Below are 17,500 nucleotides of genomic sequence, written 5' to 3' on the forward strand. Positions count from 1 at the left end.
GCACAAAATCCAAAACAGAATGCTGTCGTCCAGCATTCTGTTTTTGTTGACTTTGTAGCCAGTTTGGTTTTAGTTTGGTTCTGCATAACCTTCCCTAAGCTTCAATGCCTTTTCTTAATGGCACTCAGCTTTTGTTTCTTTTTGGTTTAAGCATTGGACACTTTTTTACCTTCACACTGCCTCCCGCTGTTTACCACATCTACAAAGCAATTAGCTACTTGCAGCCACCTACTGGTATGGAAGAGTATTACACGGTTACTTCGCCCAGCTCTAGACAGCACCGACACTCAACAACAACACATCATTTGCAGACTATAATCACTGGTTTGCAAACAATATTTTTAGCCCAAATAAGTGAACTTAGATGATCTCACGGCACACTAACGAGTGGTTGAAAAACACTGGTTTAGTGAACCCAGACAAAAAGACAAGTGCGGTATCACAGCTTTAACTGGTAAGGTGTGTACTTAACATGTACATGCAACGTTACACTGGGCCTCCGTGCTGAGTTAGCATGTCATCCATCAGGGCAGATATTGATCAGTGACATGCAGAACCAAATCCAATCCTGCTCCTCATGTTCCATCACCCACACTCTGCACCATGCACGTAAATACTATTCCACTGCATACACGCCACTAATCTGACATGCATGGACACGCACACACACACACACACACACACACACACACACACACACACACACACACACACACACACACACACACACACACACACACACACACACACACACACACACACACACACAGCTGCCTCCTCAGCGGTTCATGAGGAAGGCCACATTTGAGCAGGCAGCAAAAAGGCAACACTGCTGTATAAATTATTGTGTAATTCCCCAAGCGGTAGCAAAAGTGTCTCTGGGGGAATTCCCAAGCAGTCAACATGTTCTCCAGCAAGCTCTGCAGCCACTAAATGTGCTTTCTCACCCTCCTCTGCTGAAAAGATTGATACGTTTTCATATTGCCAGCGGATATCAATTCCATCAAAGATCGGTGTTGCAACTTAATAGTTCCCCCAAGGTTATGCTCTTAGTTTATTTACAACATGCATACACTTACCATTTAGTACAGAGGTGTCCAATGTGTGTGTGTATATATATATATATATATATATATATATATATATATATGTATGTATGTGTGTGTATACATGTAGATCTGTGTTTATACATCATATATAAATATATACATATAAATGTTTATATATGTATATAAATATGTACGTGTGTATATATGTATGTGTTGTAAGTGTGTATATATATATATATATATATATATATATATATATATATATATATATATATATATACATATATATATATATATATATATATATATATACATATATATATAGTGAAGTGAAGTGAATTATATTTATATAGCGCTTTTTCTCTAGTGACTCAAAGCGCTTTACATAGTGAAACCCAATATCTAAGTTACATTCAAACCAGTGTGGGTGGCACTGGGAGCAGGTGGGTAAAGTGTCTTGCCCAAGGACACAGTAGTGACTAGGATGGCGGAAGCGGGAATCGAACCTGCAACCCTTAAGTTGCTGGCACGGCCACTCTACCAACCGAGCTAAACCGCATTTACTCACATATGTGTAGATATATACACATTTATATGTGTACTTATATACATATCACAAAGTCTGTAATATTCATAAATAATATATAGAATGCATATATACATAAATATACATATATATTGTATGTGTATGTATATAAATATAGTATATATTGTGTATATATACATACATATGTGATATATACACATTTATAATATATATAGAAATATACACATATAATATTGACACATACAAACACACATATATATACATATATAATATATATATACACACATATATATATAAATATACACATATAATATATATATATAAAATATACATACGTATAAAATATATACACACATATATGTAAATATGCACATATATAATACATATACATAATATATATACACATATAAATACACACATTTATAATATATATATTAACACATGTAGTATATAATATACATATATATTTAATATATATGCACATATATATAAATATACACATATATAAATATAGTATGTAATATACATATATATTTTATATATACACACATATATATAAATATACACATATATAAATATAGTATGTAATATACATGTATATTTAATATATATACACATACATATAAATATACACATGTAGTATACATATATATTTTATATATACACACATATATATAAATATACACATATATAAATATAGTGTATAATATACATACATGTATATTTAATATATATACACATACATATAAATATACACATGTATAAATATAGTATATAATATACATACATATATAAATATAGTACACAATATACATACATATGTAATATTTATACTAGGGGTGGGCAAATTAATGCGTTAATTACGTGTTAACTCATCAATCTATTAACGCCGACAATTATTTTATCGCACATTTGCGTATGTTGTTTACATGCTTTTATTTTGTTAACGCCTTTTCTTAACAAGACGGCGTCGCCCGGCGTCGAGGGGCTCTTGGTAAAGATGGAACATTTGGCAAAAATACCGGACAATTCTGCAAATTTCATGGCTGGCTTACAGCGTGGTCACTCCGGGATCACTTACGACCGCCAGACAATTCTGAATGTGGATAGATCGGGCCGTTTTGGACTGAATGACGCGTGCTTGCTAGACCGGCTAGCTAGCATGGGAATACTTTGCCGGCTACATCCAGCGGCCTGTGGAGCAGCGGCGTATATGTGTTGTCTGTCTATTTATGAATAATGCAGCCGAGGAGTGTTGGCTGACTTCTTAACATTTGCTTTCAGAGCGTGCATATCACAACATACAAGATGCCGTCATGGCGACACACAACCTATACCGGGCTACCGCGCATGCTCCTCACTCCTGTTGCATGCTGGGTAGGGTAGTTCTTTTATTCCCTGGCTTCATAACATCACAATATAGTATCATGCATATGATGCGTTCAGTTTATCAAAGCACCAAGCAAACAATCGGAAAATTCCCATCATATCAATTCCTAGATATGGTCATAATTATTTTAAGTGCACTACGCAGAATAAACACAACATTATTAATATTGCTACTACGGATAATTTGATCAAAAATTCCCTAAAACAGCCCACTACCTATAATATAGGTTTTTCAAACATAAGATCCCTGATAAAAAAAAATGTTTCTGCTGTTACCTCAGAAATTGCCTGTTCAGATGTTATGATTGTGGCTCAGAGATTTGTATGTAGATTATATTTATTTTCCATAACAAACAGGATAACTTAAATACCCTGGCAGTGGAAATAAGCTTAAATGTTTGTATTTACATTTTTTGAGTTGATTTTCATAAAATATGCTATTTAACTGCTACTGTTTAACAAGGACTGATTTAAATAGTGTTTGCACAACAAATGTTTTGGCGCTTTTGTTCATGTGGGAGAATATTCCAATAAAGGTGCACTACACACTACTTTTGAATTCATTATTGGGCTTTGCGTATACAATGCAGTTAATCGTGATTAATCAGAGAAATAGTGCGATTAACTTCGATTAAAATTTTTAATCGTTGCCCAGCCCTAATTTATACACATATATATAAATACATGGATAGATATCCAAATAAAATATATACACATAATATATACACATATAAATACACATATATAATATATATACCTATATATAAATATAGTATATAATATACATACATATGTAATATATATAGACATATACATAAATACACACATATCATATATATATGCACATATACAAACCCCATTTCCATATGAGTTGGGAAACTGTGTTAGATGTAAATATAAACGGAATACGATTTGCAAATAATTTTCAACCCATATTCAGTTGAATATGCTACAAACACAACATATTTGATGTTCAAACTCATAAACATTTTTTTTTGTGTGCAAATAATCATTACTTTAGAATTTGATGCCAGCAACTTGTGACAAAGAAGTTGGGAAAGGGGGCAATAAATACTGATAAAGTTGAGGAATGCTCATCAAACACTTATAAGAAACACCCCACAGGTGTGCAGGCTAATTGGGAACAGGTGGGTGCCATGATTGGGTATAAAAGCAGCTTCCATAAAATGCTAAGTAATTCACAAACAAGGATGGGGCGAGGGTCACCAATTTGTAAGCAAATTGTCAAACAGTTTTAGAACAACATTTCTCAACGAGCTATTGCAAGGAATTTAGGGATTTTACCATCTACGGTCCGTAAAATCATCAAAAAGTTCAGAGAATCTGGAGAAATCACTGCACGTAAGCGATGATATTACGGACTTTTGATCCCTCAGGCGGTACTGCATCAAAAACCGACATCAGTGTGTAAAGGATATCACCACATGGGCTCAGGAACACTTCATAAAACCACTGTCAGTAACTACAGTTGGTCGCTACATCTGTAAGTGCAAGTTCAAACTCTACTATGCAAAGCCAAACCCATTTATCAACAATATCCTGAAACGCCGCTGGCTTGGCTGGGCCCGAGCTCACCTAAGATGGACTGATGCAAAGTGGAAAGGTGTTCTGTGGTCTGACGAGTCCACATTTCAAATTATATTTGGAAACAGAGGACGTGGTGCCCTCCGGAACAAAGAGGAAAATAACCATCCGGATTGTTATAGGCGCAAATTTCAAAAACCAGCATCTGTGATGGTATGGGGGTGTATTAGTGCCCAAGGCATGGGTAACTTACACATCTGTGAAGGCACCATTAATGCTGAATGGTCCATACAGGTTTTGGAGCAACATATGTTGTCATCCAAGCAACGTTGTCATGGACGCCCCTGCTTATTTCAGCAAGACAAGTGTTACAACAGCGTGGCTTCGTAAAAAAAGAGCGCGGGTACTTTCCTGGCCCACCTGCAGTCCAGGTCTGTCTCCTATCGAAAATGTGTGGCGCATTATGAAGCCTAAAATACGACAGCGGAGACCCCGGACTGTTGAACGGCTGAGGCTCTACATCAGGGGTGTCAAACTCAAATACAGAGTGGGCCAAAATTTGAAACGGAACAAAGCCGCGGGCCAAGGTTGAACAAATTAACCTTTTAATAGGGACCCAAATGAGTTTTGCATTAAATATTAAACAAGCAAGGCTTATATAACTTTAGTGACATGCAAAATCCAGTTTCAAATAATAATAATAATAATTAAAAAAATATCAATGGCATATCAAATAAAATTTAAATAAACATTTTATGCCCTTTTTTCTATTTGCAATCTTCTGAGGTAAAAATACATTTTTTTCCACAGGCTAATAATACATTTGAAAATAAAATAATAATGAATAAACCAAACATTCAAGCCTTGAAGTAGCAAGAGAAAATGCATGAATAAAATGTTAATTATAGGTCAGTTTGCTGGAAGTTTCCCGGAAGAGTTAGTGCTGCAAGGGCTACAGGGTATTTGTTCTGTTGTGTTACGGTGCGGATGTTCGCCCGAAATGTGTTTGTGATTCTTGTTTGGTGTGGGTTCACAGTGTGGCGCTTATTTGTAACAGTGCTAAAGTTGTTTATACGGCCACCCTCAGTGTGACCTGTATGGCTGTTGACTAAGTATGCATTGTGCGTGTGTGTGTGTGTGTGTGTGTGTGTGTGTGTGTGTATAAGCCACAAATATTATGTGACACGGTGTTAGTATGCAGGAAAATCGGACGTGACGACAGGTGTAGAGAACGCCAATGTAGTTGTCCAGGTGGAAATCGGTATAAATTCGGGAGAATGGTTGCCCCGGGAGATTTTCCGGAGGGGCACTGAACTTCGGGAGTCTACCGGGAAAATTAGGAGGGTTGGCAAGTATGAGTATTAGCGGTGAATGCGGTGTTACAGCGGCATCCACGCTGTATAACACCGGCGGGCCAGCTCTAATGCTAAATTGATAATGCCTCAAGGGCCAAATTAAATTACACGGCGGGCCAGATTTGGCCCGCGGGCCAGAGTTTGACACCCATGCCCTACATAAAAGAAGAATGGGAAAGAAGTCCACTTTCAAAGCTTCAACTATTAGTTTCCTCAGTTCCCCAACGTTTATTGAGTGTTGTTAAAAGAAAAGGTGGTGAACATGCCCTTTCCCAACTACTTTAGCACGTGTTGCAGCCATGAAATTCTAAGTTAGTTATTATTTGCCAAAAAAATAAACAAAGTTTATGAGTTTGAACATCAAAAATCTGGTCTTTGTGGTGCATTCAACTGAATATGGGTGGAAAAGGATTTGCAAATCATTGTATTCTGTTTATATTTACATCTAACACAATCTCCCAACTCATATGGAAACGGGGTTTGTAAAATATATATATATATATATATATATATATATATATAATTATACACACATACTGTACATAAGATGTGACTTTAAGGTTTTACTACTTACGTATAAAATACTACATGGTCTAGCTCCATCCTAGCTTGCCGATTGTATTGTACCGTATGTCCCGGCAAGAAATCTGCGTTCAAAGGACTCCGGCTTATTAGTGATTCCCAAAGCCCAAAAAAAGTCTGCGGGCTATAGAGCGTTTTCCGTTCGGGCTCCAGTACTCTGGAATGCCCTCCCGGTAACAGTTCGAGATGCCACCTCAGTAAGAGCATTTAAGTCTCACCTTAAAACTCATTTGTATACTCTAGCCTTTAAATAGACTCCCTTTTTAGACCAGTTGATCTGCCGTTTCTTTTCTTTTTCTTCTATGTCCCACTCTCCCTTGTGGAGGGGGTCCGGTCCGATCCGGTGGCCATGTACTGCTTGCCTGTGTATCGGCTGGGGACATCTCTGCGCTGCTGATCCGCCTCCGCTTGGGATGGTTTCCTGCTGGCTCCGCTGTGAACGGGACTCTCGCTGCTGTGTTGGATCCGCTTTGGACTGGACTCTCGCGACTGTGTTGGATCCATTGTGGATTGAACTTTCACAGTATCATGTTGGACCCGCTCGACATCCATTGCTTTCCTCCTCTCCAAGGTTCTCATAGTCATCATTGTCACCGACGTCCCACTGGGTGTGAGTTTTCCTTGCCCTTATGTGGGCCTACCGAGGATGTCGTGGTGGTTTGTGCAGCCCTTTGAGACACTAGTGATTTAGGGCTATATAAGTACACATTGATTGATTGATTGATACTGTATAATATCTACACACATGCATGTTATATTCTTGCCCTGTTTTCATTCATTGCTGTTTTAATTCTCCTGCATTGTACTAAACTTAGTGATTTTTTTCTGTCAGAAGCACTTTATGAATAAAAAATGAGAACATTTGAAGTTTGCTTACCTCTTCCACCAGCTGCAGCATACGACGAGTGCTCTCCAGGGACTGTGGACAAACATCCACATGTTAGTCTCAGGCTGCGAACACAAGATCTTACTCGCATTCAACATTGGAACAACATCCAGGTTAGTAAGGATGGAATATTCCTGACACCTGTGTACACCGTCCAATCAGAGCCCTCCATTACACCAGGTGATGTCGCCATCTTTCTCTTAAAGCCCCGACGAGAACTAAGTCAAGATGTTTTGTTTCTCCATTTTTTTTTACAGCCCTTCTTTTGACCGTGGCCGCAAAAACGGTTCATCGCACCGCCATTTTGTGCTCCATGTTGACTATTCTGCTGGTCAGTGTGAGTCATGGGGGGGGGGGGGAGATAAAAGACTCGCAAGGTCGAGCGCACTTATGAATACATGAATACACAAGGTGCATCAGGTGCACATGAATATTCACACTGTTACTCATCAAGTGCACATGGATATTCATAATGTTGTCATCCTTTCACCTAAAAGTAACACCTCGCTTTCTGTGCAGGGTGAATTAACTCAACGTCGTTGTTGTAGAGCGCAATCAAAATAAATACTAATGTGGTATCATTATGATACCATTATGATATCGTTAGGTGGGTGATGGGTTTCCCACAAGACGGGAAAGTGGCACCGTCATTAAATTTGCATCATTGGCTTTGATGCATTTGCAAAAAAAGTGAGTAATAAAACATGAAAATTCGAATAAATACATTTAAATGTGCACATAAAGTATTTTTGTCCATTTTTTTTGGTTTTTAATGTTTTATGTCACAAACTCAACTGAGCTTGTAAGTGCTTTTTGGGGGGGGGGGGGGACAAGCGTTTCTTAGCACCATTTTTGTAAGTTGCAAAATTTATATCAAAAAAGTGAAAACAAAATCATTACATTATGGGGAATTATTTGTGGAATTTTGAGGATTCTTTTTTGATTCAATCAATTTTGTAATAAGGCTGCAACGCAACAAAATGTGGACAAAGTGAAGTGTTATTATTGATATTTGAGAGCAGGAGGGTGCGACATCATCGTCAGATTTGCATATTTGGCTGTGATGCATTTGCAAAAAAGTGAGTATAAAAACAGTAAAAAAAAAAAAAACGTGAAAATTACAATAAATACATTTAAAGGTGTACGTTAAGTTTTTTGTTTTTTTTTTATCTCTTTTTTGTTTTTAATGTTTTATGTCACAAACACAACTGAGCTTATGAGTGCCTTTTTGGGGGGGACAAGTGTTTCTTAAGTTGCAACATTTATATTTAAAAAGTTTAAAAAATCATTACATTATGGGGAATTATTTGTGGAATTTTGAGGATTCTTTTTTGATTCAATAAATTTTGTAATAAGGCTGCAACGCAACAAAATGTGGACAAAGTGAAGTGTTATTATTGATATTTGAGAGCAGGAGGGTGCGACATCATCGTCAGATTTGCATATTTGGCTGTGACGCATTTGCAAAAAGGTGAGTAAAAAAACATAAAAACCGTAATAAAAACATGAAAATTACAATAAATACATTTAAAGGTGCACATTATTTATTTTTTTAAATCTCTTTTTTGTTTTTAATGTTTTATGTCACAAACACAACTGAGCTTATAAGTGCCTTTTTGGGGGGGACAAGTGTTTCTTAGGACCATTTTTGTAAGTTGCAACATTTATATTTAAAAAGTTTAAAAAATCATTACAATATGGGGAATTATTTGTGGAATTTTGAGGATTCTTTTTTGATTCAATAAATTTTGTAATAAGGCTGCAACGTAACAAAATGTAGACAAAGTGAGGTGTTATTATTGATATTTGAGAGCAGGAGGGTGCGACATCATCGTCAGATTTGCATATTTGGCTGTGATGCATTTGCAAAGAGGTGAGTAAAAAAACATAAAAACCGTAATAAAAAACACAAAAATTACAATAAATACATTTAAAGGTGCACATTTTTTATTTTTTTAAATCTCTTTTTTGTTTTTAATGTTTTATGTCACAAACACAACTGAGCTTATAAGTGCTTTTTGGGGGGGACAATGTTTCTTAGGACCATTTTTGTAAGTTGCAAAATTTCTATTAAAAAAGTGAAAAAAAATCATAACATTATGGGGAATTATTTGGATAATTTTGAGGATTTTTTTTACATGATCAATTTTGTAATAAGGCTGCAACGCAACAAAATGTGGACAAAGTGAAGTGTTATTATTGATATTTGAGAGCAGGAGGGTGCGACATCATCGTCAGATTTGCATATTTGGCTGTGATGCATTTGCAAAAAAGTAAGTATAAAACAGTAAAAAAAAAAAAAAACATTAAAATTAAAATTAACTTTTTCAAAAACAAATTATTTTAAATTTTTTATGTCACAAATGAGAAAAACAGTGAAAAAAGCATGAAAATGAGAAAAACAGTTAAAAAAAACAAATCACGAAAATTACAATAAATACATTTTAAGGTGCACATTAACTTTTTTTTAATTTTTTAATTTTTAATGTTTTATGTCACAAACACAACTGAGCTTATAAGTGCTTTTTGGGGGGGACAAGTGTTTCTTAGCACCATTTTTGTAAGTTGCAAAATTTCTATCAAAAAAGTTTTAAAAAAAATCACTATATAATGGGGAATTTTTTGTGGAATTTTGAGGATTTTTTTTTTTATTTAATCAATTTTGTAATAAGGCTGCAACGTGACAAAATGTGGACAAAGTGAAGTGTTATTATTGATATTTGAGAGCAGGAGGGTGCGGCATCATCGTCAGATTTGCATATTTGGCTGTGACGCATTTGCAAAAAAGTAAGTATAAAACAGTAAAAAAAAAAAAAAACATTAAAATTAACTTTTTCAAAAACAAATTATTTTAAATTTTTAATGTCACAAAAGAGAAAAACAGTGAAAAAAAACATGAAAATGAGAAAAACAATAAAAAAAACAAAAACAAATCATGAAAATTACAATAAATACATTTTAAGGTGCACATTAACTTTTTTTAAATTTTTAAATTTTTAATGTTTTATGTCACAAACACAACTGAGCTTATAAGTGCCTTTTTGGGGGGGACAAGTGTTTCTTAGCACCATTTTTGTAAGTTGCAAAATTTATATTGAAAAAGTAAAAAAAATCATTACATTATGGGGAATTATTTGTGGAATTTTGAGGATTTAGTTTTTTGATTCAATCAATTTTGTAATAAGGCTGCAACGTAACAAAATGTGGACAAAGTGTAGTGTTATTTTTGATATTTGAGAGCAGGAGGGTGCGACATCATCGTCAAATTTACATATTTGGCTGTGATGCATTTGCAAAAAAGTAGTAAAAAATACATGAAAATTAGAAAAACAGTAAAAAAAAAACATGAAAATTAAAATAAATAAACTTAAATGTGCACATTAACGTTTTTTTAATCTTTTTATTTTCAATCTTTTATGTCACAAACACAACTGAGCTTATAAGTGCTTTATTTCTTAGCACCATTTTTGTAAGTTGCAAAATTTATATTAAAAAAGTAAAAAAAGAAATTCATTACATTATGCGGAATTATTTGTAGAATTTTAAGGATTTTTTTTATTCTATCAATTTTGCAAAAAAGTTGCAGTGTTATTATTGATATTTGAGTGCAGGAGGGTGCGCGGCCGGAGTGACATCATCGTCAAATTTGCATATTTGGCTGTGACGCGTTTGCAAAATGTCAGTAAAAAAAAAACATGACAATTAGAAAGAAACACAGTAAAAAAAAACAAAAAAAACATGAAAATTACAATAAATAAATTCAAAAGTGCACATGAATTTTTTTTTTATCTCTTTTTTTGTTTTTAATGTTTATGTCACAAACACAACTGAGCTTATAAGTGCTTTTTGTGGGTGGGGGTGGGGCTGACATGTGTTTCTTAGCACCATTTTTGTAAGTTGCAAAATTTATATTAAAAAAGTTTTTTAAAAAATCACTACATTATGGGGAATTATTTGTGGAATTTTGAGGATTTTTTTTTGCTTCAATAAATTTTGTAATAAGGCTGCTACGTGGCAAAATGTGGACAAAGTGAAGTGTTATTATTGATATTTGAGAGCAGGAGGGTGCGACATCATTGTCAAATTTGCATATTTGGCTGTGAGGCATTTGCAAAAAAGAGAGTAAAAAAGATGTTTTTAAAATTTGAATAAATATGAAGTTTTTCTGCAGCTTCTTTTTGGTTTTGATAATTTTTATTTCACAAACAACTCAGCTTATAAAGGCTTGGAGGGGTGGGGGGGCACTGACATGTGTTTCTTACTCTCTTTATAAAAAGTTACAAAATGTATCGAAAACAAAAAGTCATTACATTATGGGGTATTTGAAACATGATGAGGGTGTTTTTATTCGATTAATTTTGTGATAAAACATAAAATGTCATCGATATTTGAGAGCATTAATACTATTTTCCTTAGTGACAAAATTCATGTTGAGAATGTTTTGATGAAAATGTTCTTGTCACCTCGTCACCCAGCTGGTCGGCACGCTGCTGCATGTCTGACAGCTCGTTACGCATGTCGGCGTCATCGGCCATGGCGGCTGGCTGTGGGGGGAGGAGAGGCTCTCCAACAGGAAGTCAAGATCCTAGAGGGAATCCCCAAAGAGCTGCGGGGAAGACAAAAGAGCCAGGAAACATTTGATCAGCTGTCAGTATCGCCAATCATATCACTTTCAAGCGAACAGTATAGTCACGCGTCAATGATATCACTCGCAAGCATACAGTATTGTCACACATCGATAATATCACTCGCAAGCAAACGGTATCGTCACACGTCAATGATATCACTGGCAAGCATACGGCATCGTCACACAACAAAGATATCACTTGCAAGCATACACTATCGTCCCACAACAAATTTAACACTTGCAAGCATACAGTATTGTCACACATCAAGCAAGCATACAGTATCGTCACACGTCAATGATATCGCTTGCAAGCATACAGTATCGTCACACATCAAATATATCAGTTGCAAGCATACAGTATCGTCACGTATCAATGATATCAGTTGCAAGCATACAGTATCGTCACACATCAAATATATCAGTTGCAAGCATACAGTATCGTCACATATCAATGATATCAGTTGCAAGCATACAGTATCGTCACATATCAATGATATCACTTGCAAGCATACAGTATTGTCACATATCAAGCAAGCATACAGTATCGCCACACGTCAATGATATCGCTTGCAAGCATACAGTATCGTCACACATCAAATATATCAGTTGCAAGCATACAGTATCGTCACATATCAATGATATCAGTTGCAAGCATACAGTATCGTCACACATCAAATATATCAGTTGCATGCATACAGTATCGTCACATATCAATGATATCAGTTGCAAGCATACAGTATCATCACATATCAATGATATCACTTGCAAGCATACAGCATCGCCACACGTCAATGATATCGCTTGCAAGCATACAGTATCGTCACACATCAAATATATCAGTTGCAAGCATACAGTATTGTCACATATCAATGATATCAGTTGTAAGCATACAGTATCGTCACACATCAAAGATATCACAAGCGTATAGTATGGTCATTGATATCACTTGTAAGCATACCGTATGGTCACATAATGATATCACTTGCAAGCGTACAGTATCCTCACACATCGATAATATATACCCCAAGCATAAAGTATCCTCACACTTTGATGATATCACTCGCAAGCATACAATATCCTCACACATCAATGACATCACGTGCAAGCATACAGTATCGTGATATCACTTACAAGCGAATAGTATAATCATTGATATCACTTGCAAGCATACTGTATCGTCATATGTCAATGATATCACTTGTAGGTACATTATCCTCACATGTTAGTGATATCACTCGCAAGCATAGAGTATCCTCACACGTCGATGATATCACTCGCATGCATACAGTATCCTCACAGGTCAATGATATCATTCGCAAGCATACAGCATCCTCACACGTCAAAGATATCACTTGCAAGCGTACAGTATCATCACACATTAATGATATAACTTACAAGCGTATGGTATAGTCATTGATATCATTCGCAAGCATACAGTATCATCACACATCAATGATATACCTTACAAGCGCATAATATAGTCATTGATTTCACCTGCAAGCATTCTGTATCCTCACACGTCAATATCACTTCCAAGCATTCAGTATCTTCACACATCAATGATATCACTTGCAAAAGTTCAGTATTATCACACCTAAATGATATCACTTACACGGGTACGGTATCATAAAATGTAAATGATATCACTTGCAAGTGTATGGTATCCTCACACGTCAATATCACTCGCAGGCATACAGTATCCTCACACATCAATGACATCACTTGCAAGCATACAGTATCGTGATATCACTTACAAGCGTATAGTATAGTCATTGATGTTACTTGCAATCATACTGTATCGTCGTATGTCAATGATATCGCTTGCGAGTGTACAGTATCCTCGCATGTCAATGATATCACTCGCAAGCATAGAGTATCCTCACACGTCGATGATACCACTCGCATGCATACAATATCCTCACAGGTCAATTATATCATTCGCAGTCATACAGTATCCTCACACCTCAATGATACCACTTGCAAGTATACAGTATCCTCACACATCAATGATATCACTTGCAAAAGTACAGTATCGGCACACGTAAATGATATCACTTGTACAGGTACAGTATCATCACATGTAACTGATATCACTTGCAAGTATACAGTATCATCACATATCAATGATACAACTTACAAGCGTATATATAGTATAGTCAGTGATTTCACTTGCAAGCATAAGGTATCCTCACATGTCAATGATATCACTTGCAAAAGTACAGTATCGTCACACCTAAATGATATCACTTGCACGGGTACAGTATCATCACATGTAAATGATATCACTTGCAAGCGTACAGTATCCCCACACTCAAATTATATCACTTTCAAGCGTAGAGTCTAGTCACATGTCAGTGATATCACTTTCAAACGTACAGTATCGTCACGTATCAGTGATATCACTTGCAAGCGTACAGTATGGTCACGCTTCGATATCACTTGCAAGCATAAGGTATCCTCACATGTCAATGATATCACTTGCAAAAGTACAGTATCGTCACACCTAAATGATATCACTTGCACGGGTACAGTATCATCACATGTAAATGATATCACTTGCAAGTGTATGGTATCCTCACACGTCAATTATATCACTTGCAAAAGTACAGTATCGTTACACCTAAATGATATCACTTGCACGGGTACAGTATCATCACATGTAAATGATATCACTTGCAAGAGTATGGTATCCTCACACGTCAATATCACTTGCAAGCATTCAGTATCTTCACACATCAATGATATCACTTGCAAAAGTACAGTATCGTCACACCTAAATGATATCACTTGCACGGGTACAGTATCATCACATGTAAATGATATCACTTGCAAGTGTATGGTATCCTCACACGTCAATATCACTTCCAAGCATTCAGTATCTTCACACAATGATATCACTTGCAAAAGTTCAGTATTATCACACCTAAATGATATCACTTGCACGGGTACGGTATCATAAAATGTAAATGATATCACTTGCAAGTGTATGGTATCCTCACACGTCAATATCACTCGCAGGCATACAGTATCCTCACACATCAATGACATCACTTGCAAGCATACAGTATCGTGATATCACTTACAAGCGTATAGTATAGTCATTGATATTACTTGCAATCATACTGTATCGTCGTATGTCAATGATATCGCTTGCGAGTGTACAGTATCCTCGCATGTCAATGATATCACTCGCAAGCATAGAGTATCCTCACACATCGATGATACCACTCGCATGCATACAATATCCTCACAGGTCAATTATATCATTCGCAAGCATACAGTATCCTCACACGTCAATGATACCACTTGCAAGTATACAGTATCCTCACACATCAATGATAACACTTGCAAAAGTACAGTATCGTCACACGTAAATGATATCACTTGTACAGGTACAGTATCATCACATGTAAATGATATCACTTGCAAGTATACAGTATCATCACATATCAATGATATAACTCACAAGCGTATATATTGTATAGTCATTGATTTCACTTGCAAACATACAGTATCCTCACACGTCAATGATATCACTTGCAAAAGTACAGTATCGTCACACCTCAATGATATCACTTGCCCGGGTACAGTATCGTCACATGTAAATGATATCACTTGCAAGTGTATGGTATCCTCACACGTCAATATTACTTGCAATCATTCAGTATCTTCACACATCAATGATATCACTTGCAAAAGTACAGTATCGTCACACCTAAATGATATCACTTGCACGGGTACAGTATCGTCACATGTAAATGATATCACTTGCAAGTGTATGGTATCCTCACACGTCAATATCACTTGAAAGCATTCAGTATCTTCACACATCACTGATATCACTTGCAAAAGTACAGTATCGTCACACCTAAATGATATCACTTGCACGGGTAGAGTATCATCACATGTAAATGATATCACTTGCAAGCGTAGAGTATCATCACACTCAAATTATATCACTTTCAAACGTAGAGTCTAGTCACGTGTCAGTGATATCACTTTCAAACGTACAGTATCATCACATATCAGTGATATCACTTGCAAGCGTACAGTATGGTCACGCTTCGATATCACTTGCAAGCGTACAGTATGGCCACGGGTCAACGATATCACTTGCAAGCATACTGTATAATCACACATTAACGATATCACTTGCAAGCGTGCAGTATGGTCACACATAAATATATCACCTGCAATCATACTGTATTGTCATGTGTCAAACATATCTCTTGCAAGCATACATTATGGCCACATGTCAATATCGCTTGCAAGCGTACAGTATGGTCACCCGTCAGTGATATCACTTGCAGGCGTACAGTATCATGGCTGCTGCAGTAATGAGTTGAGGTTGAGCAGAAACCACAAACCTTTGTTTACGTTTGCTAATAAGTGCTTCATTTGTAGACGCTCCCTGCTGTAAATATGGACGCTCTTGTTTAGTCACTTCATGGACTGACAGATAAACAACATCTTGTTCATCTTTATTTCATATCTCTCTACCAGCTTGCATGTTAAATATGAGATATCATGGGCGATACAAGCAGGGTGTTTACTTGTATGTGATATCATGTGCAATCCAAACAGTCCTGCAAAATGTTTACTTGTGTGATTTCACGTGCGATACAACCAGAGCGTTTACTTGTGTGTGACATCATGTGCGATACAAGTAGGCCTGCTGCGTGTTTACTTGTGTCTGATATCATGTGCAATCCAAGCAGTCCTGCAAAGTGTATGCTTGTGGGGATTATGTGCGATTCAACCAGAGTGTTTACTCGTGTGCGATATCATGTGGGATACAAGCAGAGTGTTTACTTGTGTGTGATATCATGTGTGATACAAGTAGTCCTGTGGCATGGTTACTGGTATATGATATCATGTGTGATACAAGCTGTCCTGCTAAGTGTTGACTTGTGTGTGATATCATGTGCGATCCAAATAGTCGTGAAAAGTGCTTACTTGTGTGGTATCATGCGCGATAAAAGCAGCATGTTGCCCTGTGTGTGATCTCATGAGCGATACAAGCAGCGTGTCATGTGCCACACAAGCAGTGTGTTGACTTGAGTGTGATATCATGTGCGATCCAAATAGTCCTGAAAAGTGTTTACTTGTGTGTGATCATGTGCGATACAAGCAGCATGTTGCATTGTGTGTGATCTCATGTGCGATACAAGCAGCGTGTCATCATGTGCCACACAAGCAGTGTGTTTACTTGTGTGTGATATCATGTGCGATCCAAATAGTCCTGAAAAGTGTTTACTTGTGTGTGATCATGTGCGATACAAGCAGCATGTTGCATTGTGTGTGATCTCATGTGCGATACAAGCAGCATGTCATCATGTGCCACACAAGCAGTGTGTTTACTTGTGTGTGGGATATCATGTGGGATACAAGCAGAGTGTTTACATGTGTATGATATCATGTGTGATACCTGTAGTCATGCAGCATGGTTACTTGTGTATGATATCATGAGTGATACAAGCTGTCCTACAATGTGTTGACTTGTGTGTGATATCATGTGCG

General features: G+C 36.4%; 1 protein-coding gene across 1 annotated transcript in view; it reads right to left on the bottom strand.

Annotated features, from left to right (window-relative positions):
• snap25a (synaptosome associated protein 25a) overlaps nt 1-17,500 on the bottom strand; it is a 78,333-nt gene that overhangs the window by 33,641 nt on the left and 27,192 nt on the right. Inside the window, exons 2-3 of the mRNA XM_061885694.1 lie at nt 11,817-11,959; nt 7,345-7,386 (exon numbers count right to left, since the gene is read on the bottom strand). Of these exons, the coding sequence (XP_061741678.1) occupies nt 7,345-7,386; nt 11,817-11,888 (114 nt within the window). The 5' untranslated portion in view covers nt 11,889-11,959. The remainder of the gene's footprint in view (nt 1-7,344; nt 7,387-11,816; nt 11,960-17,500) is intronic.

Source organism: Nerophis ophidion, linkage group LG24 (genome assembly GCF_033978795.1).
Source record: "Nerophis ophidion isolate RoL-2023_Sa linkage group LG24, RoL_Noph_v1.0, whole genome shotgun sequence".
Taxonomy (NCBI): Eukaryota; Metazoa; Chordata; class Actinopteri; order Syngnathiformes; family Syngnathidae; genus Nerophis; species Nerophis ophidion.